This window comes from Taeniopygia guttata, chromosome 2 (assembly GCF_048771995.1).
Source record: "Taeniopygia guttata chromosome 2, bTaeGut7.mat, whole genome shotgun sequence".
NCBI classification, from domain to species: Eukaryota; Metazoa; Chordata; class Aves; order Passeriformes; family Estrildidae; genus Taeniopygia; species Taeniopygia guttata.
The window spans coordinates 2,690,522-2,718,221 of NC_133026.1; the positions used below are offsets into that span (position 1 = coordinate 2,690,522).

At 41.2% G+C, this 27,700-nt stretch overlaps 1 protein-coding gene across 1 annotated transcript in view; it reads left to right on the forward strand.

Annotated features, from left to right (window-relative positions):
• Nucleotides 1–27,700, forward strand: part of OBSCN (obscurin, cytoskeletal calmodulin and titin-interacting RhoGEF) — a 181,499-nt gene that overhangs the window by 119,091 nt on the left and 34,708 nt on the right. The window contains exons 69-91 of the mRNA XM_072925248.1: nucleotides 119–197; nucleotides 543–661; nucleotides 1,555–1,752; nucleotides 2,176–2,208; nucleotides 2,297–2,395; nucleotides 2,850–3,068; nucleotides 3,830–3,896; nucleotides 3,998–4,017; nucleotides 4,301–4,429; nucleotides 5,126–5,265; nucleotides 5,648–5,848; nucleotides 6,183–6,265; nucleotides 7,128–7,301; nucleotides 8,855–9,014; nucleotides 10,110–10,226; nucleotides 11,385–11,549; nucleotides 12,620–12,778; nucleotides 13,816–13,993; nucleotides 15,306–15,419; nucleotides 16,247–16,414; nucleotides 17,374–17,476; nucleotides 18,038–18,167; nucleotides 19,210–19,315. Coding sequence (XP_072781349.1) covers nucleotides 119–197; nucleotides 543–661; nucleotides 1,555–1,752; nucleotides 2,176–2,208; nucleotides 2,297–2,395; nucleotides 2,850–3,068; nucleotides 3,830–3,896; nucleotides 3,998–4,017; nucleotides 4,301–4,429; nucleotides 5,126–5,265; nucleotides 5,648–5,848; nucleotides 6,183–6,265; nucleotides 7,128–7,301; nucleotides 8,855–9,014; nucleotides 10,110–10,226; nucleotides 11,385–11,549; nucleotides 12,620–12,778; nucleotides 13,816–13,993; nucleotides 15,306–15,419; nucleotides 16,247–16,414; nucleotides 17,374–17,476; nucleotides 18,038–18,167; nucleotides 19,210–19,315 — 2,961 coding nt within the window. The remainder of the gene's footprint in view (nucleotides 1–118; nucleotides 198–542; nucleotides 662–1,554; nucleotides 1,753–2,175; nucleotides 2,209–2,296; nucleotides 2,396–2,849; nucleotides 3,069–3,829; nucleotides 3,897–3,997; nucleotides 4,018–4,300; nucleotides 4,430–5,125; nucleotides 5,266–5,647; nucleotides 5,849–6,182; nucleotides 6,266–7,127; nucleotides 7,302–8,854; nucleotides 9,015–10,109; nucleotides 10,227–11,384; nucleotides 11,550–12,619; nucleotides 12,779–13,815; nucleotides 13,994–15,305; nucleotides 15,420–16,246; nucleotides 16,415–17,373; nucleotides 17,477–18,037; nucleotides 18,168–19,209; nucleotides 19,316–27,700) is intronic.

The window sequence follows — 27,700 nt, forward strand, 5'->3', positions numbered from 1 at the left end:
AATCTATCTGCCAGTCACTCAAATTAGCAAGGGAACTAAAATCAGTAAGAACTATTTAAGCAAGCAAAATAATTTCAAAGCTCAGATGATTCAAGACCTATCTTCTTCCGTTTAACAGTGACCAGCACAGACTATGAGACAGCAGCAGATGCAACAGAGACATCATCTTACTACAGTGCCAAGGAATATATTTCAAGGTAAAATACGGAACTGTGTCTCTAACCTCTGACTTGGTGAGATCAATCTGTGCATTTATGTCAGGGCTGTGTCAAGCAGAGCCAGGTTAATGCCATAAAGGAGCATCCAGCCCAATAACTGCGACAGCTGCACATTCATCATGGGCAGAATTGCTCTGGAGCCTTCAGGCAAGCCGGGGTATTTCCTCAAGGAATCACTCTGTTGCTTTTAATGTCAGATGGTGCTGAGTCTGTTCTCAGGATGCCAAAACCCACAGACTGAATTTACCTAAAATAGGTCATTCTGATTCCAAACTCTTACCTGGCATCTTGATTTTCTTCTTTCTAATTCCAATTGCTGCTCAGCCGAGAACAGGAGGAATCCACCACTGAGGAGGAGCAGTTGCCCCAGATCTTTGATGAGCTTCATGATATTCATGTGGCACCTGGAGCATCGCTGGCTAAATTTCACCTGAAGGTGAAAGGTGAGCAGATCCCAAAGTATTGTCAATTTTCCAGGTTTGATATCAAGTTGAAGTACTGGACAATATTTTCCAAGGTGTTCTTTTGCAGCTGTGACCCCGGGCTGAGCACTTTGCATCACTTTTGCACAAATGTGTTCACGCTGCTGAACAGGGTCTGTTGGAGCAGACTCAGGCAGATTAAGCCTCATTTTGTGTCCATAATCCAGGCATAATGACAGGCACATGCTTCTGAAAACTGAATTCTGGATTTCTCTGAGCACAGGGGAAATTTGGAATAATAATCTTGACATTATTGTTATTATTAATAGCTATCAATATATATTGCATATATATTTCTATAACATAGATAACTATATTTAATATAATGTGTTGATAATAATCATAATTATGTAATAATATTAATAAAAATGAAGTCAGTCTCCTTCATTCTCTTCAATAAATCAAGAAGTTATGGACTTGCCTTCCTCCATTAAGGGGCTGCTCCTACAATGTAAAAACTGCAAAAACATCCCTCTGGTGTTGACTCTGGTAAAGAGAGGTGGAGATTTTCCTGTTTTCTCCTGTTGCTGTCTATAAAAATGGTGAGAATGCATTTGGCTTCAACATTTCTCCTTATGAACCTTTCAAATCAGACCTAAGTGTTGATTTTTCAACCTCCAAGGTGTTTGCACATGCAGACAATATGGGGAATGACAGAAACTGAGGAGACAGGAAAGAATTTTGACTGATCAATCTAATTTAATGCATTTTTAAGCATTTCTAATTGGTTAAACCCTTGAAACAGGAGCCCTGTTAAACCCCTGAAACAGCAGAGGATCTGGCAGTTTGGAGGTGCTCCCAAATCAATGCTGCCAATGAATTTTGTTCTCTGTGTCTGTAACTGCTCCTCACAGGGTACCCTCAGCCTCGTCTCTATTGGTTCAAAAATGGGCAGCCCCTAAAGGCTTCTGATCGTATCCTCAAGACTGATAGGCAGGAATTCCACTCCCTGGAAATCCGCGACGTCACCAAAGAAGACGCCGGCCAGTACTTGATATTTGTCATCAACTCTGCTGGCTCTGCGTATTCCTCAGCCAGGCTGGTAGTCAAAGGTGGGTGTTGCTTTATTTTGGGCTGTTCCAGAGGTTCTTGCCATTTTGTATAGTTATTTTTTTACTGAGGAAACCTCTTGAGGTAACTCAGGTGAGGTGGGGAAGTCTGTAGGTAAAAGATTATGTGCTTTATTCTTGGTTCTTTATTTATTCACCTATAAATTTGCTGTTTAAGAAGATGATGATGCCACTTCTCTGTGGTCTGACTGTTGTCTCATAAACAGGTATTTTATTCTTTCCCATCCTCATTAACCTTAAAAGTTCATTTCATTAAAACTTAGGGACTATTACATATCACACCAATATTTCTGTGCAATATCTCCACTGGAGTCACTTTGGGAGCTTTTTTCTGCCACTCCTGGATTAACACTTACGTATATTTGTCATGTTCTTTTTTTTTTTTTTTTGCTCCTTGTGTTTCAGATCCTTATGAGAAAGAAGAGCCATCCAAAACAGGTGAGAGAAGCCACAGCAGGTGAGAACAGAAGCCCCAGGAATTTTTCAGTCTAAACTCACTGTGCTTCATCAATAATATTATTTCCAGATTCCCATGAGCAGCTGATACCGCCAAGATTCCTTGAAAGATTTACAAATAAGAAAGTGAAAAAGGGTGCAAGCATCACATTATCTGTGAAAGTTGAAGGTAAGTGAGCAGATACCTTATCTCTCTGAATAACACTTGTAATGTGTAACTTCACAACACATTCTTCTCTCTCTGCCCCCAAGTCATTGTAACCTAATTTCCTGTATCTGAAGTCTGGGATTCTACTCCCAACTTACATTTCTTACAAAGACACTTCACAGTAAAGCATCTTATTTTTCCTCACCTCCATTTTTCTATATGTAAAAATGGGGATAGTGACACTATAGTATGATGGATGTTGACCATGAATTGTATGGTGACTGATAATTTTGGTTTTATAGAAAGATTTAATGTGTTTATGAGCATGCTGTAAAATTGCTTATCCTCCTTTATTGCATATTATGCGTGTTATTGTTGGGAAAGTATCAGAAAATGGATCAAACCAGCATTTTTTAGCAGCAAGGCTCATCATTTTAAGGGAAGATTAAAGCTTATTGCACCAATTTTCCTTTAGGACATCCACCACCAACAATCACTTGGATGAAAGAAGAGTCTCAGGAAGACATCCTTTGGATCAAACCAGACACTCCTGGGTATAAACTGGCCAGCTCCAACATGCACCACAGCCTGATCCTCTTGGATGTCAAGAAGAAGTACAGTGGAGCTTACACCTGCATTGCCACCAACAAGGCTGGCCAGTCCATCTGCACTGCCAACCTGGAAGTTGCAGATGGTAAATCTTTGCTGCAACACAAACAATTTCTCTATATTTCCCTTTTATGCAGTACCTAAGGGAAATAAAACCAAAAAAACCATAAGCGTAACTGTTAAGGGAATTATCCAATCACATCCAGAAAAATGCATTTTCTCAAGAGCAGCCATGATTTTGCTTGTCTTGCAAATAGTTACACTCTTCTACAATATTTTAGATTTCTGACTCTGTCTTGTATTAACAGTAGCATATTTGCAGTATAAACAGAAAGCAAGTCTAAGGAACAGCCAAATTAAGCACAAATTTTAAAAAATGAAAGAAAGGCAATGTAAAGTAACTGGGAAAAGTGACCTTTTGAAAAAATTATTTTGGTGTGTTTCACTCTGCTGAGGTATTTTGGATTGTATTAGACTTATTTGGTTTCTGTAGAGCTTTCCAAGCCTAATACAATAAGATGAGGGGAAAAACAAATATATACTGGGAAATGGGGCAGAGCTGTTAAGGACTTCATTTTTCTGTTATGCTGCCTTGCATCCCACACTTTTATTGTACCAAGAGCTGCAGGAGCATAACTTGAACAGTGTGGAGAAATGGGGCAATTACGTATTTTCCATGAACAGGGAGAGGAGGGAGAAACCATTGCCATCACAGGACTGGGAATATATATCTCCAGTCAGGAGCTCCTGCAATGCTCCACATCCAGAAAATGTGCATGTACTAAATAGCTAAAAAAAGGACATTCTGTGCCTTCTGTCTTCTAATGACAAACCCCAATTTTGCAGTGAAAGAGGCTGAAGTGCTGACCCAGGAGCGTGTGATGGTGTCAGAAGCCATCATGACCACACTGGGGTAAGTTGTATGCACAGGAGAAGGGGGACTTGTTCCTCATTTAACTCTCCTTACTGCCCATTTTATTGTCATTTTTAACTCTGCTTTATTTTCTTTTTCAGAACTATTCAGTCCTCTGAAGGTAAGAGAAGCTGTTTTCTCTCTCTTCTTCCTGTCCATATATACAGCTGAGCCTGTCAATGTATTTCATGTATCCACTTATTTTTATCCCCATTTCTTGAAATTGTCTGCAATGTTGGAACTTTTCAGGACTGTTCGCTTTCAAGGGTGATTTATTGGGATGAGCTTACAACCAGGAGAAGGGAAGAAAATTAAACCTTCCTTCCACAGAAGATTTTATTACTCAAAAAGAGATGAATTTTCAATGACACTGCCAGATTAATAACAAATTCTCCTTTTTCCAGGAGACCTTGAAGCTGGCAGAGAAGGTGTGCCCAAAAGCCCTATTTCATTAGCTGATGTTGGCTCAGAAGAGTTCTTCCAGAAACTCACCTCACGTATCTCAGAAATGGTATCTGCAAAAATAACTCAGGGTAAGGAATCTGGAAAATACAGTTTAAATATGGTAGGAAAAAAAAAAGAGCAATCTCTTTTTTTAGGTGTTGTTTAATTATAAATGAGATTTGAGACAATCATTCTATGTAAGTAAATGAACATTCGTCAATGCTTAGGAGTAAGAGATTTCAGTCTAGAAATTTGAACTAAGAAGAAAGTTTTTACAGTAAATTGTAAAAACTTAAGTGTACTTTGCATATCTTAGGTATTTTGAGTTCCTCAGATATTCATCATTCCTAAATCAGAAAGCAATACAGTTTTCTGTACTTCCCACATCTTCAAGTTTTAGCTCACAGTGGAATTTAAAAATCAAATCAAGGCTGAAACCTCTGTGCACAGCTGTGCAGCAATCCAATGATTTGTTGAGCTGAATGAAAAATTCTGGTTTGTGACTGCCCTGACTATCTTGTAGAAAAAGTTTAACTTGGAGCAAAAATAGAGGCATTAACTCTCCAACAAACATTCTTGCAGTGCAGTGGCAGTATGTGGAGTAGGCCTGCAACACCATATATTAAAACATCCAAATTATTCATTTACTCCTAAGTATCAATAGGAAATCACACTAAATATTACTCTGAATGCTGTTCCTAGGAAGAAGAAAAATTATGATAGATTTAGTTCATGTTCAAACTGGGGATACTTATTAAACACTTTGCTGTTGCTCTGCTTTTCAGCTAAACTTCGAGTACCGGGTGCAGAAAGTGATGATGAGTCAAGAACTCCCTCTGCATCTCCTCGCCATGGACGATCCAGACCTTCATCCATTGCTCAGGAATCCTCCTCTGAATCTGAAGATGGGGATTCCAGAGGGGAGGTAAAACATCTCTATGGACAAGTTGGACACAAGGAGAAAACTAAACTTAGAATGACCAACCTACTGTGGTGTAGGGATCTCCATCCTCTTTCGTGATGTAATTAAATTTTGTAGGTGTATTTAGTAGTTAAATGTTGTGTCTGTGATACAAAGCACAGAGAATCAAATTCTGATGCTCACCCTGTGATCCTGAACAAGTGGTTCAAGTCAGCATGGTCAAAACATACCATGACTTGGCAGCTCTTGCTGTCATGGCTGAACTTCAGGAAGTCAGAACTTGATTTTCTGTGGCCTTGGATAGAGTTAGCCAGAGGAATCTTGTTGGGAACTTCTTCGTGAGGGAAATGAAGAGCACAAAGTGACTGTAGTTTCATGCCTGCAGATCTTTGATGTCTACATGGTCACTGCTGACTATGTGCCCGTGGCGCCGGACAAGGAGACCATCACCCTGAAGGAAGGACAATATGTGGAAGTCCTGGATTCAGCTCATCCTCTGAAATGGCTGGTCAGGACTAAACCCACAAAATCGAGTCCCTCTCGACAGGGTTGGGTGTCTCCAGCTTATCTGGACAAGAAATTAAAGGTGATCATGTTTGGTTATTTTTCATTTAAAATTTCTTGTTCCTGTCGCAGTTTAGAGCCGTCCCTTTTGCAAGATTGATGGCGGAGGAGGTTGAAGGGGTCTGGAACAAGGTTATACTTTTTCATGTTTTTATTAGACAATATTTCTGGTCTGTGCAGGGGTTTCTGTGTTGGAAAGACCTAAAAACTCTCCAGGACAAAAGAAATTTCACACTGGTTTAGAATTGTTGGACTAAACAGGACTATGAACACATGAGAGATATTCCTCAGTATGTATAGATAAATACACTGTCCACTTCCAAGAACTATTTTAATTTTTTTTCCTAATATTGTAGTTGTCACCGGAGTGGGGAACAACAGAAATTCCAGAGTTTCCTGGAGAGTTTGTTTCTGAAGATGAATACAAAAGGAAGCTAAGGTGAGCTCATATCATTTGGTATTTGCACCTTTGAATTTTCCTGCCTTTTGAACCACTTGCATTTTATGATTGATTTCAGCTTAGGAAAATTCCAGGCATCCCTCCATCCATCCATCCATCCATCCCTCCATCCATCATCCATCCATCCATTATCCATCCATCATCCATCCATCTGTCCATCCATCCATCCATCCATCCATCCATCCATCCATCCATCCATCTGTCCATCCATCCATCCATCCATCCATCCATCCATCCATCCATCCATCCATCATCCATCCATGTGATGCCTTAAGAGGCTGATCTAGAAGAGAGGCTAGACCGTGTCAAAGGAATAAAGTAGATATTAATTAAAAAGGCATTCAAAGGATACACCTTGGGCAGTGCAAGAGCTCAGCTGTAGCTCCACCCAAGATGGATGCCGGGTCACAAGTTTTCACACTTTTATAAGTTTTGGTCCATTTCCATATTGGGGTTAATTGCTCAATTATGGTTTCAGGTGATGCAGGCCCATCCTCCCAGATTGCTCTCCTCAATTCACTGCTGTTGGTACTTTTTGGGCCTGAAGCTGCAGCAGTTTCCTTGGTTCTCAGGCTGGAAAAGGATTGTTTTGTGTGACTGAACTGTGAGGAGAATGTGCTAACACTTTATATGAAGTTCAGAGTTCTATACCAATGCAGTACAGAATCTGAAAAATATGAAAGCTAGAACTTAATGCATCACATGCATCTATCCATCCCCACAGAGGATCTTCCACATGCTTCCTCTGGTCATAAATCCCTACTTTACAGCCTAAAACCTCTCAAGAACAATTGTGATGATTTTTCTGTGATTCCTTTCTGCCTCTCTGTCTCCACTTCAGTGTTCTCATTCAGGAGCTGTTGATCTCAGAGGAAGATTACATTCAGGATTTACAGTTCCTCCAGACTCATCACCTTAGGTACACTGAGACCTGCCCCAGTGTGCCAGGAGCTGTTGCCAGTCAGAAATCCACCATCTTCAGGAATATTGATGACATTGGTCGCTTCCATTCCAGGTGGGCATTCCCAAGTGCCTTCATTGGAGACCAAAGAGTAGCATTATCATTATTATAATTATTATTACTACTACTTTTATTATCACTACTATTCTTACTATTATTCCTGATGTGGAGCACTGGCAGTGCTGAGGTGCAAGGGAATTGATGCTCTTTTCAGGAGGGTAAATGATGGCACGGCTTAAATCATAGCACAGGGTTAAGACTTCCATAACCCCCTTCAGAGCTTCAAGGCTTCCTGTGTCCAGCTCATTTCTTACTCTTTTAAATGAATTTAACTGAGAAACAGTGAATTATGTTAAAAAAGCAGCGAGATTTTTCAGGCACTTCAGTGGTGTCTTCATAGAGATATTAATCCATGTAAAACTGATGTCAGCATCCATGAATTTCAGGACACTTTCCACTATCCCAGGTTGTTCCAAGCCCCATCCAGTCTGGCCTTGGACACTTCCAGGCACCTTCCTGTCACAGCTTCTCTGGGAAATCTGTGCCAGGGCCTCACCACTAGCACAAGAAAGAATTCTTTCCTCATATTCCATCTAACTGAGCCCTCTGTCCATTTAAAGCCATTCCCTCTTGTCCTGTCCTCCAGGCCCTTCTCCAAAGTCCCTGCACAGCCATGCCAGCTAAGAGGAATGACATTGTGCTGGGTGAAGAGGCGCTGAGCAGTTTAACCCAAATGTGGCAACATCCCTTATTTCCCCCCATCATTTCTGTTTTGGTTTGAAAAGACAGGTGTCTGCTAAGGAAGGCAGGAGCCTTCTTTGAAATGCAAAATGCAAACCCCCCCACTCTGAATTGTTATGATTTTTGAAATTAAGGGTCTCTCAGGCAAATATATGGGAATACAAACAACAGTTCTTTATTGGAAAAAATTAAAAATACAAATGCAGTAGTACAAACAAAAACAAACAAACAAACAAAAAACCAACAAAAAAAACCATGGACTATTAGAATAGGAACTGACCCCCTGTGGGTCAGGGAGGTGGCAGCAGTCCCATCCCATGGTGGCTCAGCCCTCCTGCAGTGCCAGCTGTGCTTCTGCTGGAGCAGGATCCTGCACAAGGGTGGAGTTTTTCTCTGGAGCTCCAGGGCTGGGGGAGATGGGCCTGGGCTCCCTCTGGGAATGCAGTGGGAAGAAAGCTGCTCCTCTGGGAATGCAGTGGGCAAAGACTGCTGTGCTGTTCCCAGGTCAGATTGTATCCAGGTAGGAATGCTTGGCTCCTCCCCTGGGCAAAGCGTCTCCCCGTGGGATGATGGAATTTTCTCAGCCATGTAGGGACACTCACTGGCCATGAACAGAAGAGATCTCCTGGAGGGAGGATTGGCTGTAGGGGAGATAAAGAAAACTGCCCCATGGACAGCAGAGAACTGCCCCACCTCTGACAGATGGGAAATGGAATATCCCCAAACCATATCTTACACCCCAGGACAATTTCCCTTAACCTGTGTTCACCTGACATCTCCTGATTCACAGTCTGGCTGCTGGGGCTGTGTTTTTAGCCTCATTCCAGCATCTTCTCCTCAGCTGTGCTGTGCTCCTGCCCCCACAGTGTGTTCCTGCGGAGCCTGCAGGGCTGTGACACTGATGATGATGTGGCCATGTGCTTCATCAAGCACGAAGCAGAGTTTAACAAGTACATCCAGTACCTGGTGGGAAGGATCCAGGCAGAGTCAATTGTTGTCAGCAAAGCTGTCCAAGATTTCTACAAGGTAAGGCAATGTCAGGGTCAGCTTGTCAGGACCCCAACAGTGTAAGAGTCTGTTTCCTAGCCCGTGCAGCCAAAGAAGGAGTCTGGAATGTGTCTGATTGCATTTTCAGGGTTGTTTATTTTTCCTTATTAGAACATTCTTTCTCTGACCTACTGAGGTCCGTCCAGAAAGGAAGCCATGGCAATCTGCTCTGCCGTGTCAGGCGGTGTTTACATTTTATGTCAAAAGTTATGTATAGTCTGTTTACAATAATGTGCCAATATCTATCATCTATGCTGGACAGTGTGTCTCTACCTTAAACCAATATAAAAGTGTCACCATCACACCAAGACATGGAGGACAAGAGAAAGGAGAAGAAGGCTAGGACACATCCAAATCCCTCCATCTTGACCCTGTGAATTATATTCTAAAAACCCCAAATTTCTACTTTTCCACCCTATGTTAATTCAAATATCACACTACTCAAACCCTTGTAGTTTGTATTTCCTCATACAGAGCTGGCAATTTTTCCCAGCGGCTAAAATCGAAGCCACAGGTGTTTTTGACTTCTTGCCAGGGTCTCTGAGACCCCTGCCAGGGTCTGGAGACAGCCAGGGCAGCCAGAGGGATGTGCTGGGTTCTGACAAGGCAGGAGCCAAAGCACATGTGGGAAATTCATCCTGTAACTCACTGCATGAAGAAATGTCCTTATTAATCATAAGTGTGAACCTCCAAAAGGATTTGTAGTATATTTTGCTAAATATAATAGCAAATCCTTATTAACTTAAAATTAATTAAACTTTAAAAATTATTGAAACTAATAATATTTATTTCACTTTCTAGCTTTTTCTGTTAAGTATGGCCAATGTGGGTACATATTTACATATTATTATACATTTATTAATATTATATAAAGATTGTACAGACATGAATGTGACTGTGTTTATGTACTTGTAATTAAGGGACATTTTAACGGTCACCACATTATAAGACCAAGAGAACCACATAAATCATAAATATAGATAAGTAAATCTTGTTTCTCTGCTCCAGCTACTCAGGATTTTTTCTACTGCTCTTTATAACAACCTTTCCTTGTTATTCCATGTATTTTTTCAGAGATATACAGATGAATTTTTAACTAATGAGGATCCCTCACAGCCACTTATTCCACCACTGCAGCACTACCTGGAAAAACCCATAAACAGGATCCAGCAGTACCAGACAATAATTAAGGTAAAGAGCTGTTACAGGTTTATGTTCTGCTCTGTGCAGCTTGTGCAGGAAAAGATTTTATTTTTATTTCCTATTTCTTAATTTCCTTCTAATAAAACTACAACTGAAAACTGCTTGAGTAAACAAGATATTAATATCACCACTGGTGGTGTTCTCCAAATAGTTTTGTAAATGTAAATCCGGGTGGAGGTTCACAGAATCCAACCCCATAAAGTTCAGTAAGCTCTACCTTTAAATATATGTAAAAATATATGTATAATATAATGTATGACTGCATGGATGACAGGTATGAATTTGCTTCAAACTCAGCAACATTTATGTTATAAAAATAAGTAGTTTCCTTGTTTAAGATAATGACTTACCACTTCCTTTCCTTATGTTTTATACTGATATTATAGTAAGATGAAATTCTTGTTTTCAGAAAAGCTTTGCTCCATTCTGTCACCTTGAAGTATTTTGCCTTTTAGGCTTGCATCTGTCTTAGACCATAAGCAAACATTTCAGAGCAGCATTTTAAACATTATTTTCATGGGAAATAGCACTGGGATACTCAGGAAGAAAATAATTGTGGCAAAATATTTATGTATTCTAGTGTTGTATAAATGAGCAGCATGAAGATTTTGAAGAAATTTCTACTTTTGAACACAGTCTTGCACAGAAACACCAACATTTTTAAAGGTCTCTTGGAGGAGAAAAGGCATTTTCCATGCCTTCATTGCTGAAAGAGAGGAACAGGACCAAATGTGGGAACAACAGGGAAAATGTCATTTCACATTTTTTCCAACCTCTCTTTTTATTGAGCTAATGTTGACTCAGCATAGCCATGTGAATTCCTTGTTCTCTGCCATTGTGAGGGTAAGGAGAAGAGAAATGCAATGGGTACATTTAGGATCACTTTGGAATTTTTGGTGTTTGTTTCAACTTTATCTTTGCTTGACATCAACTGATATAAGGAAAAGCCAGACTGGTTAGTCTTTAATATTGCAGAATAGGTAGGAAAGAAAGACTTTGTTATCTGAGCTGTTTGTGGTGAAAAAAATGGGATAAAAGTTGCTGAGATGAAAAAGACAGAGCAGGTATTGAGAAAATCTTTGGCTCTGAAGGAACTGCTTATTTTCTGTCTGATTGTCCACTAATATTTTCTTCATTCACCTACAGGAATTAATCCGAAACAAAGCCAGAAACAGCCAGAACTGCACTTTGCTGGAGCAGGCCTATGCCATTGTGTCTGCCCTCACCCGAAGAGCAGAGAACAACCTCCATGTCTCACTCATTGAGAATTATCCAGGGACCTTGGAAAGCCTTGGGGAGCCCATCCGCCAGGTAACTGGAATTTCCCTGGTTGCTGGTTCCATGTGTGCCTTCACCAGTTCCTAAGGAGCCCTAATTCTTAGAAGAAAATCCTTTAGAAATTATATCTGAAAGAGATAATTTGCTTATTTCACTTACTGCTGTCCAGAAATGGGTGTTCTGGCTCCACTACAGTTTGAAACACCAGAGCATGGATGCTCATGGAATAATTCACACATAATGGAGTTATTTGCCTTTATGACCTGCTCATCAAACAGGAATAAAATTGTTCTGGGCCCCTACATGATTTAAAAGGGTTTTAACTCATTATTGGGAAGCAGCACGGGGCAGCTTCTGGAGTTACTGGCATCAACAGACCCATGTGCTCCCCCAGGTTTATCCCATGAACCAGGTGTGTGGCTTTTTAGGTGATCCAGCTGTTAAGATACTTTATTCCAACACCCTCAGTCAAATTCTTGTTTCTGTATTGATTTACTTTGTTCTACTAGGCAAGTAATTTATTCTGTCTGCATCCAGTGTTCTCCATGGGAATCATGGTGTATTGCTGAGTGGGGTTGTAGGGCTAAATTACAGTGACACTGTGGTGGGCATTCACCTCTCCACATTTAGGCATCCAAAAAGTGTCCAGTCACATCCCTCGAGTGTTTACTTCTCCCTAGAGATGCCAGGGGAAAGCCAGGTCGCTAATTGAGCTGTCTGTGTCTGAAGCTATGTGAAATGAATGTCCTGCTCTGGTGAAGGTGACTGAATCATCATATAAAGTGTCTCTATAACACACAAAATACAATTTTTCTTTAATATTTTCAAGACTGTTTCTACCCGACAAGGGCTGTCTATTTTTCTGGCACCAAATAATGCCATTTAAATGTCAATGTAATGACAACCACTGGCTGTGCCTGTGTCTGATTAGTCACCTTTAGCACTAGAAACAATCTGCTGTGCTTTAATAAACCAGAGATACATCAGGGGATGATGCAACAGGAAACATTTGTTATGTGGGCACTGAAAAATGATGGTGAGACATAACTGTGGTAATTATTCCAGATGTGTCACTATGTGCTCTTCTTTCTCTTTCCTATCAGGGCCACTTCATTGTGTGGGAAGGAGCTCCAGGAGCTCGTATGGCATGGAAAGGACACAAAAGACATGTTTTCCTCTTCAAAAATTATATTGTGATCTGCAAACCAAAGCGAGACACAAAGACCGACACCTACAGCTACATCTTCAAGAACATCATGAAGGTCTGATCAATTTATCCTCACATAAAGCATTTCTCTGTCAATTAGAGCTTTGCTTTTATATCCAGCTTGAATATTCTTCTAATCCTTCTGAGCTATTTCTTTGCCTCAAAAAGTCTTTGAGGCATAAGTAGAATCTACATTTATCCCAAAAATCCATTTTAAACCTCTCAAAAACATGTCAGAAACCATCAAGGTGGACTTTTACCATGCAGCAAGGAGGTTACAAGTAAAAGCATTTCTTTTTTTCTGTTCCCTCATTTAATTAATAGCATAAATATATTATATTGATGTGGATTTTGTTGCCTACAATATTTTCTTGCATTTGTAAATCTCTGGTTCTGGCAGTCTGTAATATTGGGAGTAAATTAGAGGGAATCTTATTTGCTGAATTCCATCAGGTTCTCTCTGCTGGTTATGTCCTTTCCTGACACCAATTCCTGTTCAGAAATGGAAAAATTCAGAGGATTTGACCCACTCATCTTCAGACATTCAGGGTTAAAACTGCCAGAAATTGAGGAAAGAGTTTTCACAAGGCAGGAGATGCTCAACTCCAATAAAAACCAGCCAACCAACCAAAAAACCCACTGAGTTCTTGACCAAGCCAAGCCAGGACTTTCTGAAAGTCCTTATCTCTGTCCTCATTAATATTCATAGTCAGATTTTATTTTCCAAGAAAAATAAATGGAAACATTTCCATGCTTTGTCCAGAGACTGCCTGCTCTCTTTTTTTTCCATGTTGCCTGGGCCCAACCCTTCAGGGACAGTGTGTTCCACCCTTGGGACAACTTTTAATGCTGGACATCCTTCTCCTGAAAATCTAATCCTAGGAAAATGCCGGTTTTGTAACTAGAAAGTCAAATATAGCAGGGAAAATAACTCTCACAGTAGCTCTGATTGCTCTTCAACCAAAGCCAGCTTGCATTGGTCACACGATCTGAAAAATCTTTGAAGAAAGTGCGAATTACCCCTTTTTGCTGTTGGGAATTCTTAAAAAACAGAGGATTTGTGGTGACTTTCTTGCCTCTTCTGTCACTCAGCTGAACAACATAGACGTGAACGACCTGGTGGAAGGGGATGACCGGGCCTTCGAGATCTGGCACGAGCGGGAGGACTTGGTGCGCAAGTACCTGCTGCAGGCAAGAACCGTGAACATCAAGAACTCCTGGGTGAAGGAGATCTTGGGCATCCAGCAGAGAATCAGCGAGCCCATCTGGAGTAAGTGTGGCAGCAGACAACCCTCTGATTTTCTTCCTGGATGGTCTCCTTGGTTTAATGCCTTGTCAAGGCTGACCTAGAAGAGAGGCTGGAGGGAGCTAAAGAATAAAGCAGGGATTTATTCAAAGGATCTCCTCCATGGATCCACCTTGGGCAGCACCAGAGCCCAGCCAGGGCTGCACCCAAGATGAACCAAAATGGCCCCAAAATGCACGAGCGCTCCTGGGGGCTCTCCCTGGGATCAGTTCTGCTCCATTGGCACCTTGGAGTTCATTGTCCCATTCCAGCTTTAGCCCAGGCAGTCCCACCCTGCTTGTTTTTCTCTCTCCAGCCCACGTTGCTTGTGCTCTTGGGGCTGAGATTTGGATCATTTGTCCTTGGTGCCCAGCTGGAGCAGGAATTGTTTTGTCTCCCTGCTCTGTGCAGAGAGCTCACCATGCCCTGATATGAAGCTCAGACCCACACACTAAAGCAGCACAGAATCTGAAAACATAAAAGCTAAACCTGAGGCATCAGATTCAGGAAATTATAAAAGAGGGAGAAAAGCTTTTTATAGTCATTAAATGAGCAGGTCCAGGGAGGGGATTCTGCCCCTCTGCTCTGCTCTTGTGGGATCCCACCTGCAGTGCTCTGTCCAGCTGTGGGGTCTCCAAAATAAAATGGACATGGAGCTACTGCAGTGAGTCCAGAAGAGGCCTAGAAGATAATCTGAGGGCTGAAACTCCTCTCCTGGAGGAAAGTCAGGGAGAGTTGGGGTTGTAGCCTGATCCAGAGTACCACACACCCCAGTACAAAAGACCCTGTGACTTCACTGAGTTCCAGACCTTTTACTCGACTCCTGGCTTACATTGTTCTATCTTTGCACCTGGGTTTGCTTTGGAATTTTGTCTGGTCATTAAGGCTTCATCATTCTCAGTGTCATTTGAAATTCCACCAATTTTCGATCCACAAAATCTGTCAGGAGGGATATTGGATTTTTTTTTTTATTTGAGGAATTGCCTTAATGGTGACAGCTGTGTGATGTCGGAATCATGGATGTGCTTATTAAAATAATTCCAGATCAGCAACAAATCCCTTTTTTTCCATATGGTCTAACTTTATAGCCAACAACAGGCTTGTTACAGACTGAATTAATTCTCAGACAAGAAAGGAGAGCATGTCACCTATTAAGTCTAGAGCTGCTAAAATTTCCTGTTCAGTTTTTCCATTCTGAACCTCACAGATGTGCAAAAATTGTAATCTCATTTGGCAGCAGCCACGCCATGGACAGAGCCCCTTCCTCCAGACTAACATGTTTCCTCTGCTATTTCAGTCCCTCCAGACTTTGAGGAAGAACTGGCAGACTGCACAGCTGAGCTGGGAGAGACAGTCAAGCTGGCCTGCAAGGTGACAGGAGCTCCCAAGCCATCCATCAGCTGGTACAAAGGTACGGGCAGCAGGGCATGAAATGCACCCTCCACATGTGCTCCCTGTCTGTATTGCTGTGATAATTGGGCAGTGGGTTGATGCCCTAAGGAGCTGGGATGGAGGCTAGACAGACTTAAGGGGAAAAAAGTGGAAATTTATTGAGCTGCCTTCAAAGGCCACACCCTGTCAGTGCCCAGATGGCTCCAAAATGGAAGCAAAAGAGGGGTTGGTCATGAGAGCTCACATTTTTTAAATTTTAGTCCATTGCATATAAGAGTTAACTGTCCAATTAATAACATCAAAGTATGAAGTTTCATTCTCCTTGCTCCCTTGCCCACCCTCCTCTTTTCACATTGTTTATGCTTTGGGACTGAAGTATGAAGAGATTGTCCTTGAGTCTCCAGCTAGAACAGGATTGGTTTGTCTTCACCACCCTGTGAGAAGATCCCAATAACACTTAATATAAAGCTAAAAGCTGCACACCAAATCAGAACAGAAAAACTTAAAACCTAAGGTATCAGGTAACCGAAGAGCTGATCCCTTAAAGATACTCAAGTCTAGAGTTTTTGGGCATTTTGGGTGTGCTCCATTGACTGGAAAAGCAGAATTACGACTGTACAGAATGTATTCTGGGATAATTTCACTTTTAAATGAGGAGTGGTGATGTGTGAGGTCCTTCAACAGTACTTTGCCCTGGATGATATTTTATGGATGAAGATGAAGAGCTGATTCCTCAACTACCAACACCCGCTGCAATAATACAGCTCTCAGGATGAAAAGTTGGATGAAATTCCTAAGGAGGAAACTCTTAGTAAGCTATTTTAAAAGAAATAATTTCTCTTTCAGATGGAAAGCCCGTGGAGGTGGATCCCCACCACATTATAATAGAAGATCCTGATGGTTCCTGCACACTGATCTTGGACAACCTGACAGGGGCTGACACAGGGCAGTACATGTGCTTTGCTTCCAGTCCTGCTGGGAATGCCAGTACCTTGGGAAAGATCCTTGTTCAAGGTAAAGCCCTGCACAGATGCAGTATTTTAAGTATTTTAAACTTGTACCAGCCATGGTGTGACCAGCAGGACCAGGGCAGTGACTGTCCCCTGTGCTGGCACTGCTGAGGCACCTCCAGGCTTGGGGTCAGGTTTGAGATTACCAGGAGCAGAAGGACATTGAGGGGCTGGAGCGTAGCCAGGGAAGGGAATGGAGCTGGGGAAGGGGCTGGAGGACAAGAAGGGAGCTGTGGGAGCTCAGCCTGGAGAAAAGGAGGCACAGGGGGGACCTTGTGGCTCTGCACAGCCCCTGACAGGAGGGGACAACTGCGGGGGGTTGGGCTCTGCTCCAGGGAACAGGGACAGGAGGAGAGGGAACAGCCTCAGGCTGGGCCAGGGGAGGTTTAGATTGGAGATCAGGGAAAAATTCCTCACCAAAAGCATTGTCAACCACCAGAACAAACTTCTCAAGGAACTGGTGGAGTCACCATCCCTGGAAGAGCTTGGAAAACATTTAGATGTGGCTTCTGGGGACGTGGTTTACTGTTGGCCTTAGCAGTGTTAATGGTTGGACTCCATGACCCCGGAGGTCTTTTTCAACCTAAATGATTCTATGATTCTATGATGTTACAAATATTAATACACTCCAGAGAACTGGAACTCACTACAGCTGCTACACGTCCATTTTATTTTGGAGACCCCCCCAGTTGGACAGAGCACTGCAGGTGGGATCCCACAAGAGCAGAGCAGAGGGGCAGAATCCCCTCCCTGGACCTGCTAATTTAATTTCTATACAACATAGACTAGATAATATATTTTTAAAAAAACCAAATTACATACAGGTACAGGCAACTTTTTTAGGTCAAAAAATTTGGTCTTTAGTACCCTTTATACCCAGTGACAATTACCTGGTCAGGGACATGCCCTTCCTATCTGTTCGTATTTCCAGCTACCAGTCACGTTTACCTTTGCTTTTTGCAGTGCCGCCACGGTTTGTGAACAAGGTCAGAAATGCTTATCTTGTTGAGGGTGAAGATGTCCAGTTCACCTGCACTGTGGAAGGAGCACCCCGGCCTCAAATCAGGTCAGTCCTACAGCTCACATGGGAGCAAATCCTGCTTTCCCATTTTGCATAGTCAGAAAAGCAGTTTTGAGTTTATGACCCTTTCTTTACTGTGTCTTCCATCTTAACCCCATCCCAATGTTGGCTCTTCATGATCCAGATATTCCTGAGGTTCTCAGCAATTAATTCTAGCTAGAACTTGAAAATAAATATCTACAGATAGACCCTGAGGAGGACTCAGTCCAATCTAAAGCCCTGGAAAACATTTTATTGTTGTTTATCCTCCCTGCCTTACACCTGACCTGATTTTATCAGGTATTCAGACAAAAAGCTCAGCAAATCTTGTCTTGTCATCATTTAAAGCCCTTTTCCAGCACTGACTGAGGAGATCTCTTGGGAAGAATCTCATAAACGTGTGCAGTTTCATACCCAGGTGTGATCTACCCACCTGCAGCTCTCCCTTCCAGGATCCAAATGTCTGTCCAAGGATCAACTCCAGAGTTGTTTGATGGATGGATCAGTGATCTTGGGGACCTCTTGATGCTGCATAATTTTTCCTGGCTTATGGTCCATGTTTTCCAGATGGTACAAGGATGGGGTGCTGCTGAAGGACACCAGTAAATACCAAACTTTCAGTGAACCACGGAGTGGCATCGCAGTCCTGGTGGTCAAGAACCCTTCCAACGAAGATATGGGGCACTATGAATGTGAGGTAAGTTCAGAGAGAGTTAAATATCTGTCATCTGAAATGATGCAGGCAGGAAAATTCATTTTACTATGAGAGACCAATGGCTGAGTAATTGCTCATAAGAATTTTATAGAAAGGCTGAGCTAGATCTGGATTGTGAATGTCCAAAAGCCTCAGATTATTCTGATCTGACAGTTTGTTGGTACAAGTAATAATTGATGGAGCTTGTTCTGGAGCCTAAAATCAGATCCAGATCTCTAGAGGAAACTCTTACACAATTTGTAACCATTCTGATGTGATATTTTGTTTCTGGACTGTCTTTAAATTATGCCTAAGAAATCCTCCAGAGCCAAAATAAAGAAATTAGATCTAAATAGAAGGATAAAGGAATAAAATTCCTGATTTTTTAGCAAGCATACATGAAAGTAGCTGATAATTTTTTTTTTAAATATAAGACATTTTATGAAAATTATTCATAGTCTATGCATTCATTTTAATAAAACAGTAATAAGTTCTGAGGGCTTGGCAATAAAAGAAATTAGTCTTGGTTTAAGAAATTAGCATGGGTCAGCTGCTCCATGGTAAATGGTTCAGCTCAAAGAAATATTTAAGAAGTTTGATATACTTTAAAGAATTCTACTGGAATTTTAGCAAAACCAAACTACCTTGCATTTGACCAAGACCCTAAGGTCCAGTATTCCTTTAGCTGAGTAAAACTAGTAATTATTGAAAAAAAAAAAAACTATTTAAGGGCCACCTAAGTGTGTGTACAGCAGGAATCTGGGCCTGTTGGTAGAGACAGAGTCACCCCAGGAGCAAGTCCCAGGCTGCAGAGCAAACACCCAATAATTAAGTTTTCAGATGTGCTGCAACTTCTCTGTGTGAATAATTTTTGGTAAAAGACCATGAACTCCACCGAGCAGCGAAGTGTCCCTTCAAACTCCAGCTTGGCACTGGGCTCACACCTTCACTCACTGAATTTTCCAGGCTAGCACAGGCAGGGTTTTACCACGACAAAAAAAAAAAAAATCCTGTGTTTCACTTGGCACTGCACCGTTCTCTCCAGCTGATGAACAGATTAGGGTCTGCCAAAAGTGGAGCAGAGCTTTACCACCACAGCGCTGCAGCCCTGACGCAGGAGAGGAGAGGAGACCAAGCCATCACCATTGAAGGTACGACCCCTGCCCAGCTCCGTGTGTGCACCAGCCAGTTTCCCTAAAAACAACAAGATTCCGGTATTTTTTGCCATCTTATCCATGTTGGTTGTTGGTGTCCATGTATCTGTACGTCTTCTGGAGATGTGCATGGGCAGAGAGCAGCTCGGCTCTGTGTCCATCACCATCTGTTGATTTCCAAGCTTGGCAAATCAACTCCATATAATGTGAATGCATTATATGAAAAAGGAGGAGCAAATGAAGGGTTTGTCACGCCACCGCTACTGAAAAAAGAGATGTTGTATATTGTTGGAATACTTGGAATTGTGTGTCAGCCTGGCAGAAATGTTACAGAGTAAAGGTGGAGGCGTGTTGGGATTGTTCCTGAAATACCACTGAAGGACATGGGGAATGACTGGGAAAGCAGAACTGACAGCACTGTGTCCTCAGCAATGATTAGTTCATCCATGTTTTAGGACTGTCCAGGGATAGTCCTAGCTCCTTTTTTTCCTGGTGTTTTCACCTGGATTGGTAGGGCGATAAGAATTGATTTCATACCCATCCAAAAACACATCTTTCTGCATAACTTTTAGTCATTACTGCCTAAAGTTCCAGGGATTACTGCCTATCCCAGGGATTCCACTCAGAGTGTGTTACTGCTTGCTGTAAACCCATCACAACCCAGTTTAAATCCATGGCCACATCTTCCTTGGGAGCATTTCCTGGCATAGGGAATTGGTTCTTTGCACATCCTTTAAATGTCCTTGTGTGGCTGAGTGTGAACCTGTCCTGTCTCTCCTGAACAGCTCCCAGTGGCAGCTCAGGAGGTGACACAGCCAAGGGACCACCTTGAACAGGAAAGGGACAGGTTTGGAGGGACTGGGATAGGCACAGGCCTTTCCATGCCAGCAAACCTTGGTTTCAAAGGTCTCTCCCTGATGTGGCTGGTGGAGGCATGGTCAGCAAAAGCCAGAGTTTTGCCAGCAGCTCGAGGACCTTCTCTCTTTAACTTTGGTGTTTCCACACCGTCTTGTGATAATAACAGGAGTTCAAGTGTGTGTTTGAAAGGGCATAATTGACATTATCAACATCCACTAAGAGGCAATGTTCTGACTCGTGAAGCTACTGGGGTCTGGAAAAGTATTCAGGGATAAATGATCCTCTACTCATATTTTTCATCATTTTCTACAATCCTCTACTGTTGGCCCTGTTTGAGACAGGACTCTGGTCAGGCTGGACCTTTGGGCCAGCCCTCTGTAGACACAAATGTTGTATTAGTACATTAAGAGGATTCATCCACAATAAATTAATAAGATTAGCATCCTGATCAATGAGCTTTCTTGGCTTCATTTTAAACATGTTTTCCTTTTAGTTCTTTCCCAGAGTCCTATCAAAAAGCACTACAGGGAGGATGGTGTAAGTGTAGAAGCACTAGAATTTTTTCAGCCATATAAACCTTCAAGTACTTGAATTCTTTGTCTTTTCAATGCCCCAAATAGAGAAAAATAAGTTATGTCAAGGATGTAGAGGAACACAAATAAATGTCTGTCAGGGTGGTGTATTTTGATGAAGTTCCTTTCAGGCAGATGTTATAAAAGCAAACAAGAGTTGTATAAAATGTTAGGAGCTTTTTCAGCTCTGGGGGTTGCAAGTGTGTATGCTCAGCCCCAAATTTCTCATCTGTTGTTATTCCTGTAATCATAAACAAACAAAAAAAATTGTGAGCTTGGTTACAGACATATAACTGGAGTTTGCCTGGAAGCTTCAGAAATGTCATGAAATAAGTTTATTCTGTGATGTGCAATTGCTTGAACTCGGTAATAGTGAAGAAAATAGATCCCTGAGTCACCTTCCAGTAGAAACAGAGGGAGATCTGCTTGAGGCCAGTGGAGAAAATAGGCTCATCCATGGAGCAAGAGGATTGTTGTGAGCAGAATGGCACCAGGGATGAATTTGGCATAATGCACTTGACTGAGGAGGGAACTCGTTTTCTTGAGACTCAATAACCAGCCTTGATCTGCCTGGGAAAAATCAGGTTCATCTGGCAAAGAACTGGAGGACAGGTGGATCTCATGAAGGCTCTTTCCATCCTCACAACCCTTCCTATTTGTGAAAATGGGATTACTTGTAACTTCACCAAGAGGACAACATTACTGCTCTCACAACAGGAAATAGATACCGTGTCTGCTTCCTGGCTCACCTGCACCCTGGGTCTGAGTTTTACCTGATTTATCTCTGTTCCTGTGAAATGACCATTGTCTGGGTCTCACGAGGCACCCAAGGGGCAACTCTTTTAGTTTTTATCCTCCTGCCTTTCTGTACTGTTTATTCTGCTGAACCAAACCCATGGTTTGGGATACCATTAGTCCAGTGGTTCATGAGCCCCTGACCTGCAGCTGGTGATGGTCCACACTCCACTGCCTCTGCATGATCCAATAACAGGACCCTGGCTACCAAAACCAAAATTCTTTGGTTTAAATTCACATTATGGGAATTTGCAGGTCCCTTGGGTGGACCAAATCCAAAAAGGATGGAAACCACTGGACTAAGGGATCCATTGTGAGCTGAGATCTGCCTTCAGCCACACCTGATCACTGAAGTCAATGGAGGGCTGCTGAAAAAAAATCCGCTTTCTGTGGATATTGGAAGAATTTGAGACACTTAAAAAAAAAGTGTAGCTGAAAGAAGATCCTTATCTTTGACTTCCAGTTGACTGTGTCTGCTTTGTACTTTGCTGCTTAACCTGCACACGGCACACCTGGGCTGATGTGCTCTGGCATGTTCTGGTGTGATTTATCCATCCAGGCTCACTAACTTGATTATTTGTTAAGAAAAGCAAAGCCCAGTGCCTTGGAAAGGTGTTGCATTTCCACATGGGTGGGCAGGTCAGGACCTAGAACGAGACAGTCAATACAAGGGGAGGAGTCAGGTACAGGAGCGGAGACAAAGCCATAAATAAAAATTCCCAAAACAGCTACACCCAGGCAACAATAATTCCTTCACAGCTTTGTCTTAGATTTCACACAGAGCCTTGGGCAGGTTCTCCAGTTGCCTCGTGGCAGCCACCTTGTTAAAAATCAGCAAAAACCCAAAGTTCTTACAGGAGGATTTAAAACACAGATGAGCATCAGATCTCTTAGTGTTACTGAAGAAATAGGGCACAGGAATTTGCCCCCTGTGGGATGTTCCCTGATTAGGGTGATGATTAGGGTATTTACCTCGTTATTTTTATTCTCTTATCACCATGGTTTAGTCTCATTTTTGGCCAGGCCACAGGGTTTCCAGTACAAATTCAGGAGAGCCCCATCTGCCTTTGCAGCCATGTCACTCACTGGAGGCGTGGAGCCTTTTGGTTGTTTGGGCTTGGGGTTTTTGTTTGTTTGTTCAGGTTTTGGTGGGGTATTTTTGACAGAGATCCCATTTATATAGTTTAAAAAACTCTTATATTCATGAGTTGAGCCACCACCCCTGTAGGGATTTTGGATACCTGTGGATGTGGCACTTAGGGACAGGGTTTAAGGTGGCAGTGCTTGCTTAGCAGTTGGATTCAACAATCTTAAGGGTCTTTTCCAACTTCAAGGACTGCATGAATTGCTCATTTTAAGATTAGTTTTAGCAGATCTTGTCAGGTTTTGCAGTTTGGTCTCCAAAGTGCAGCAGAAGGAGGTGAAAACAGAGCAGTGCTCCTCTGGTTCACACCAGCAGCGTGAACTGAGCAGCAAAAATGGGTTTAAGCTTCTGTGAGTGGAGATAAGAGACCTAAAAAATGCAATAAAGGCCACAAATAACCTTCCATCCATCCAGAGCAAGGAGAACTCACTCATCCTCAGTGTTCCATCACTTGTAAGCCAATGTTTTAATCCATTAACCAAAGAGATGTCTGGTCCTACAAAAGCACGGGCTGTCCCTAATGCTTACAGCTTTTAACCTGCTTATCAGGGGCTCCTGCTTCGCAAAGCTGTTTGCCTAAAATGCTCTTGAAAAGTTGAAATGATAAATCCGTTGCTAAAAATGGATGCAGGATATTTTCCTCTCGGGGAAAAACAACAGAAAAAAAAAACAAACAACAACAAAAAACAAAACCAAATACCAAAAAAAAAAAACCAAAAAGAAAGAAAAGAAACCCAAATTCTCTCATCCTACTTTCATGTGGTTCTATCCTTCAATACAGGATTGCTCAAATCCTCCCTCACACCTCGGACAGCACATGAACATTTTATTAAATGCCATTTTCAGCTTTCTCATCCCAAGCCTGCTGAACTTTTGAATATTGAATCTCTTTGACATCCACTACAAATAGAACTATCACAGCTGGTGTCATTTGGGAGGACTTCAAGAACAGACATTAATAGAGCAACCATTAAGGAGACTTTTTCTTACAGCCATTATGAGATTTAATTAAATTTATTCAACTATTTAATTTATATTACTTAATTCTCATGCAAATACACTTGCTACTGAAATAATTGTAGAAAACACCTATTACCAGATGTATAATCCAATTAATTAAAACATTTCCATCAGAACTTCAGTATTTTTGCTCATATACTTGCTGCATATGGATTAATCTCATAGTATTATTTAATGAAATTTCTAAAAGTTATTTGAAAATTGCTGAATAGTGATATAAAAATTCAGTGAAAATCTCTAACCTGAGTGTGGTATATTTCTTGAGCACTCAGTTCATCTGCCATCACTGTATTATTATAATTCCATAATTTAAAACAAGGTTTGAGTTATTTAAAAAATATATTAATTAAGGATAGGTAAATGGGTTTATCGTAATTGTGCCCAGGGATAAATATTTGAAAATAATTTTGCTGTTTCCTTACCCAGTTAGTGTAAACTCAAATCCCCAAACAGATTTTGTTTCAACTCACCCAGTTCTGCAGTAACTCCTTTGAATCTCTGGAAAATTATTCCAGATTTTTACAGGCAAAAATAAGACAAGGCTCTGCAAAAGAAACATGAGCTCTAGGTCAGAAATTAGCATCAATATTTACACAAAATTCTTTTTCATTATGGTCAAATTTGTGTATTTTACCTGAGGCAGGGAAGAACCCTTGGAAGTGAAGTGGAAGGAAAATTAGGTTAAAGTATTCCATTTAATATTGTAAATGTATTTTTAATTTTCAGTCAATGCAGGTTTGGGGGCACCATTGAAAACATCAGCACTAATCACCAGTTATTAAACAAATAATACAGACACTCCAAATTCCCTGGGCAAGAACTGTTTGTGATTTTGTAGGTATTTTTAAGAAACAGTTCACTTAAATTGCACTGACTGAAAATTACCAGAGCTTATTTATTATAGGCTGGCTGGAAAATTGAAAACCAACTGCTGGAGATTAAATTATGGGGTTTTTTAAGATATTTTCCTAGTTTAAGAAATAAAAAATGGGGCTTGCTGATGGGTTTTTTTTCCTAGATCTCAAATAGGTTCAGCAGTTCAGTGTGCTCAAAGCAGTGTTGTTCAAAGAGTGTCTTAGTTTTATTCCAGTGGAGAGGATGGGAAACCTGCTGAAAATCTCAGTTAGTTCTTCAAACAGTATCTTTCTACCTTTTAGAAATGTCAGTTTTAAGGAATATTTGCAACACCATGAAATCATAACTTTTGATCTTGATATGCATCAACAGCTTCCAGTTTGTTATGGGAGAAGGGTCAGGAAAAATTGCAAATTAGAGCAGAAAAAAAGAGATGGAGCAGACACAGGGCTCTCCTGAATTTCCTAGGATTTGGGTTTGGGGTTTTTGTGATGCCGATTTTCTCTACTGATGATGATGATATTAGTCTTCATATTTATCAGCTTAGATTTTGCATCCAGTCCACAAAAGTCTGGCCACAATTCAGTGTCTGGGGGAGCTCTTTTTTTCTAGGAAGTGCAATCACAGTTTAAGGAATTTCAGCTCTCCAGGATTTTCCAGATTGAGGCATTTTCAGGTTCCTGACACCATCACTACCTTATTATAGGATAAAGAAAAATTAAATAAGGATCTTGTTTTCTAGCTTTGACCTACCAAACAAAAATGCCAAACAAGTTTTTGCCAAATTGTTCACCACAAAATATTGAATTTCAAATTTAAATGTTCAGAGAGCATTCTGGATTCTCATTCCTGGTCAGAAACACAAAAGATGATGCTGGAAATAACCACAGAAAGCATGGATGGGATGGTAGAGTTGGTTATTTTTCATTCCAGTTTATGTTGATGAACTGAGCAAAGATAATTTAATCATTTCAGCTTTTGCCTTTCTTTAACCCCATGCTGTTCATACTGTTCTCTTTGTAGTCACTGAACAAGAGACTAAAGTGCCCAAGAAAACCATCATCATGTAAGTGCTGATTTTTTTTTTTTTTTTTTTTTTTGGGTAACATTTGTGGTTTTTTTGCCTTGCTGCTTCTGCATGATCCAATAACAAGCTTGTGTTCATTGGCCATGCAAGTGTGTTCATTCCCAGCCCACCAGATCCCACGGAATTCTGTGCCATGTGAAGTGATCACCTCAAAAAAATCCTTTTGTTCTTTTCCAAAAATAGCAGCACTGGTGTTAGACACAGCCTGGGACAGTTATTTTATGATATTACACAGAAAAAATATTCCCCAAATGCTGGTAGAGTTTCACAAGAGCTTGGGAAGGTAGAGTGTGACTCTCAGTGCTGAATGAAAAGGAAGAAAACCAAACTGAAAATTGTGTACCTGAAAATATCTACCAATTTATCAAATATCTCAGAGCTTAGAGTGATCTCTTCTGGCTTTATTTTAAACTTTTACAATTTTAAAACTTTTACATCATACAAGGAAATCCTTGTATGATGAAGCAGAAGGAAAATGAGTATTTTTATCGTCTTCTATCTCTATATTTTTAATATAAATAATTGTCCTGATGACTTGATCTTTTTAGATACTTTGAGCCTGGTTTATACTGGATGCCTATAAAATACAGGATTAATTACTGCAAAAAGCAATATTTTCTCAATCATACACAGCCTAGAAGGCAAGTAGCCAATAAAATCTTAATTTATCTTCTCAAGTACCATAGAGAAATACATAATAAAAGTGTTTCATGTGCTGGAAGGGGGACACTGACCTGAGGATTTCAGAGCAGCTCCAAGCCACTCCAACCACGTCCTGAGGGCAGGAAGGATTTAAGTAAGTGGATATTTTGGGGAAATGCCTTCCCTCAATGGCTGCACTATTGCTAAAATCAGCCCTTGACTTGGACGTGAGGCTTAAGTGGATGTATTTTATTTTTGTTAGACATAAAATTGCAACTGAAGGATCGTTAAGAGTTGCTAACCTATTATCCCTTTTTAAAAAATGTATTATTATTGTTTTCTGTGAGGATTATTCCTCCCTTTTGGAGGCAGTGGTTTATAAGTTGTCTCCCCTCCCAGAAGTTGCAGATACACTCAGTTAAATTTCCAGCCATTAGATGTTTTTCACCCTACAAAAACCAGAAAATAAAGTGGTTTTGCCTGTACTGCCTCAAGGACCAGGATTCAGACTGAACAGGGGCACCTGAAGAGAGAGTTATTTTTTTTAATATCACATTCAGAAATATCCCAAGAAAGTCATGAGCAGGAGGGAAGCTCAGAGCCAGTCTACATCTAAAAGTTGGTAAATCTCATTTAACTCCATCTTTGTGCCTGTATCTGGAGCAGCAGCATTAATACTGGTGGATTAAATAATATTCATTAATAAAAAATGCCATCAGTTAAGCTGATTTCTAAATTTCTGGGATCTCAATTCCATTGGCTGTTGCTCAGGACAGCTCCAGAAGGGATTCCTAAATCAAGGGCTGCAGCCTCAAAGGAGTTTGGTAATTTGAGGAGTGGGATCTCAGGGAGAATTTCCCCTCCTTTTGTGGTCATGAACTTTAAATAAGAGTGGACCTCAACTGAAATTGGGATAGTGATGGGGGAAAGGTTGGGAATAATTCTGTAAGGGCAAATTGCAGCTTTTAATCTGTAGCAAGTTGATGAACAGAAGCAGCTTTAAAACTAGTGGCAGAAAATAATAGATAATTGAGAGATGGGATTGAACCATGTCCATATATGCAAATCCCAGACCCCAAAAAAACTATTTTAACTTTGCAACGTAGATCATGATCTGCTGCAAGCCCCCAAGCATTCATTTTCACCTAAAATTATTTAATTCTGTGTAATTCAGAAAGACACCACGGCCAGCAGGAAGGCTCTGCACAGACCTTAAAGGTCTCTAGGAAAACTGCAGAAAACTTAGAGAAAAGAGTAAAGCAGTGGAAATGAGCAGTAAAAGAGAGGGTGCTCTGCAAGGAAATAAATCTCCCTGTATCTGACCCAGTCCTGGACTCCACCATGTCCTCAAAGGGAGAGACTGATGGTGGAAATAAACCTGATCTCCGGAGGAGAAGGAAGTACAAGTT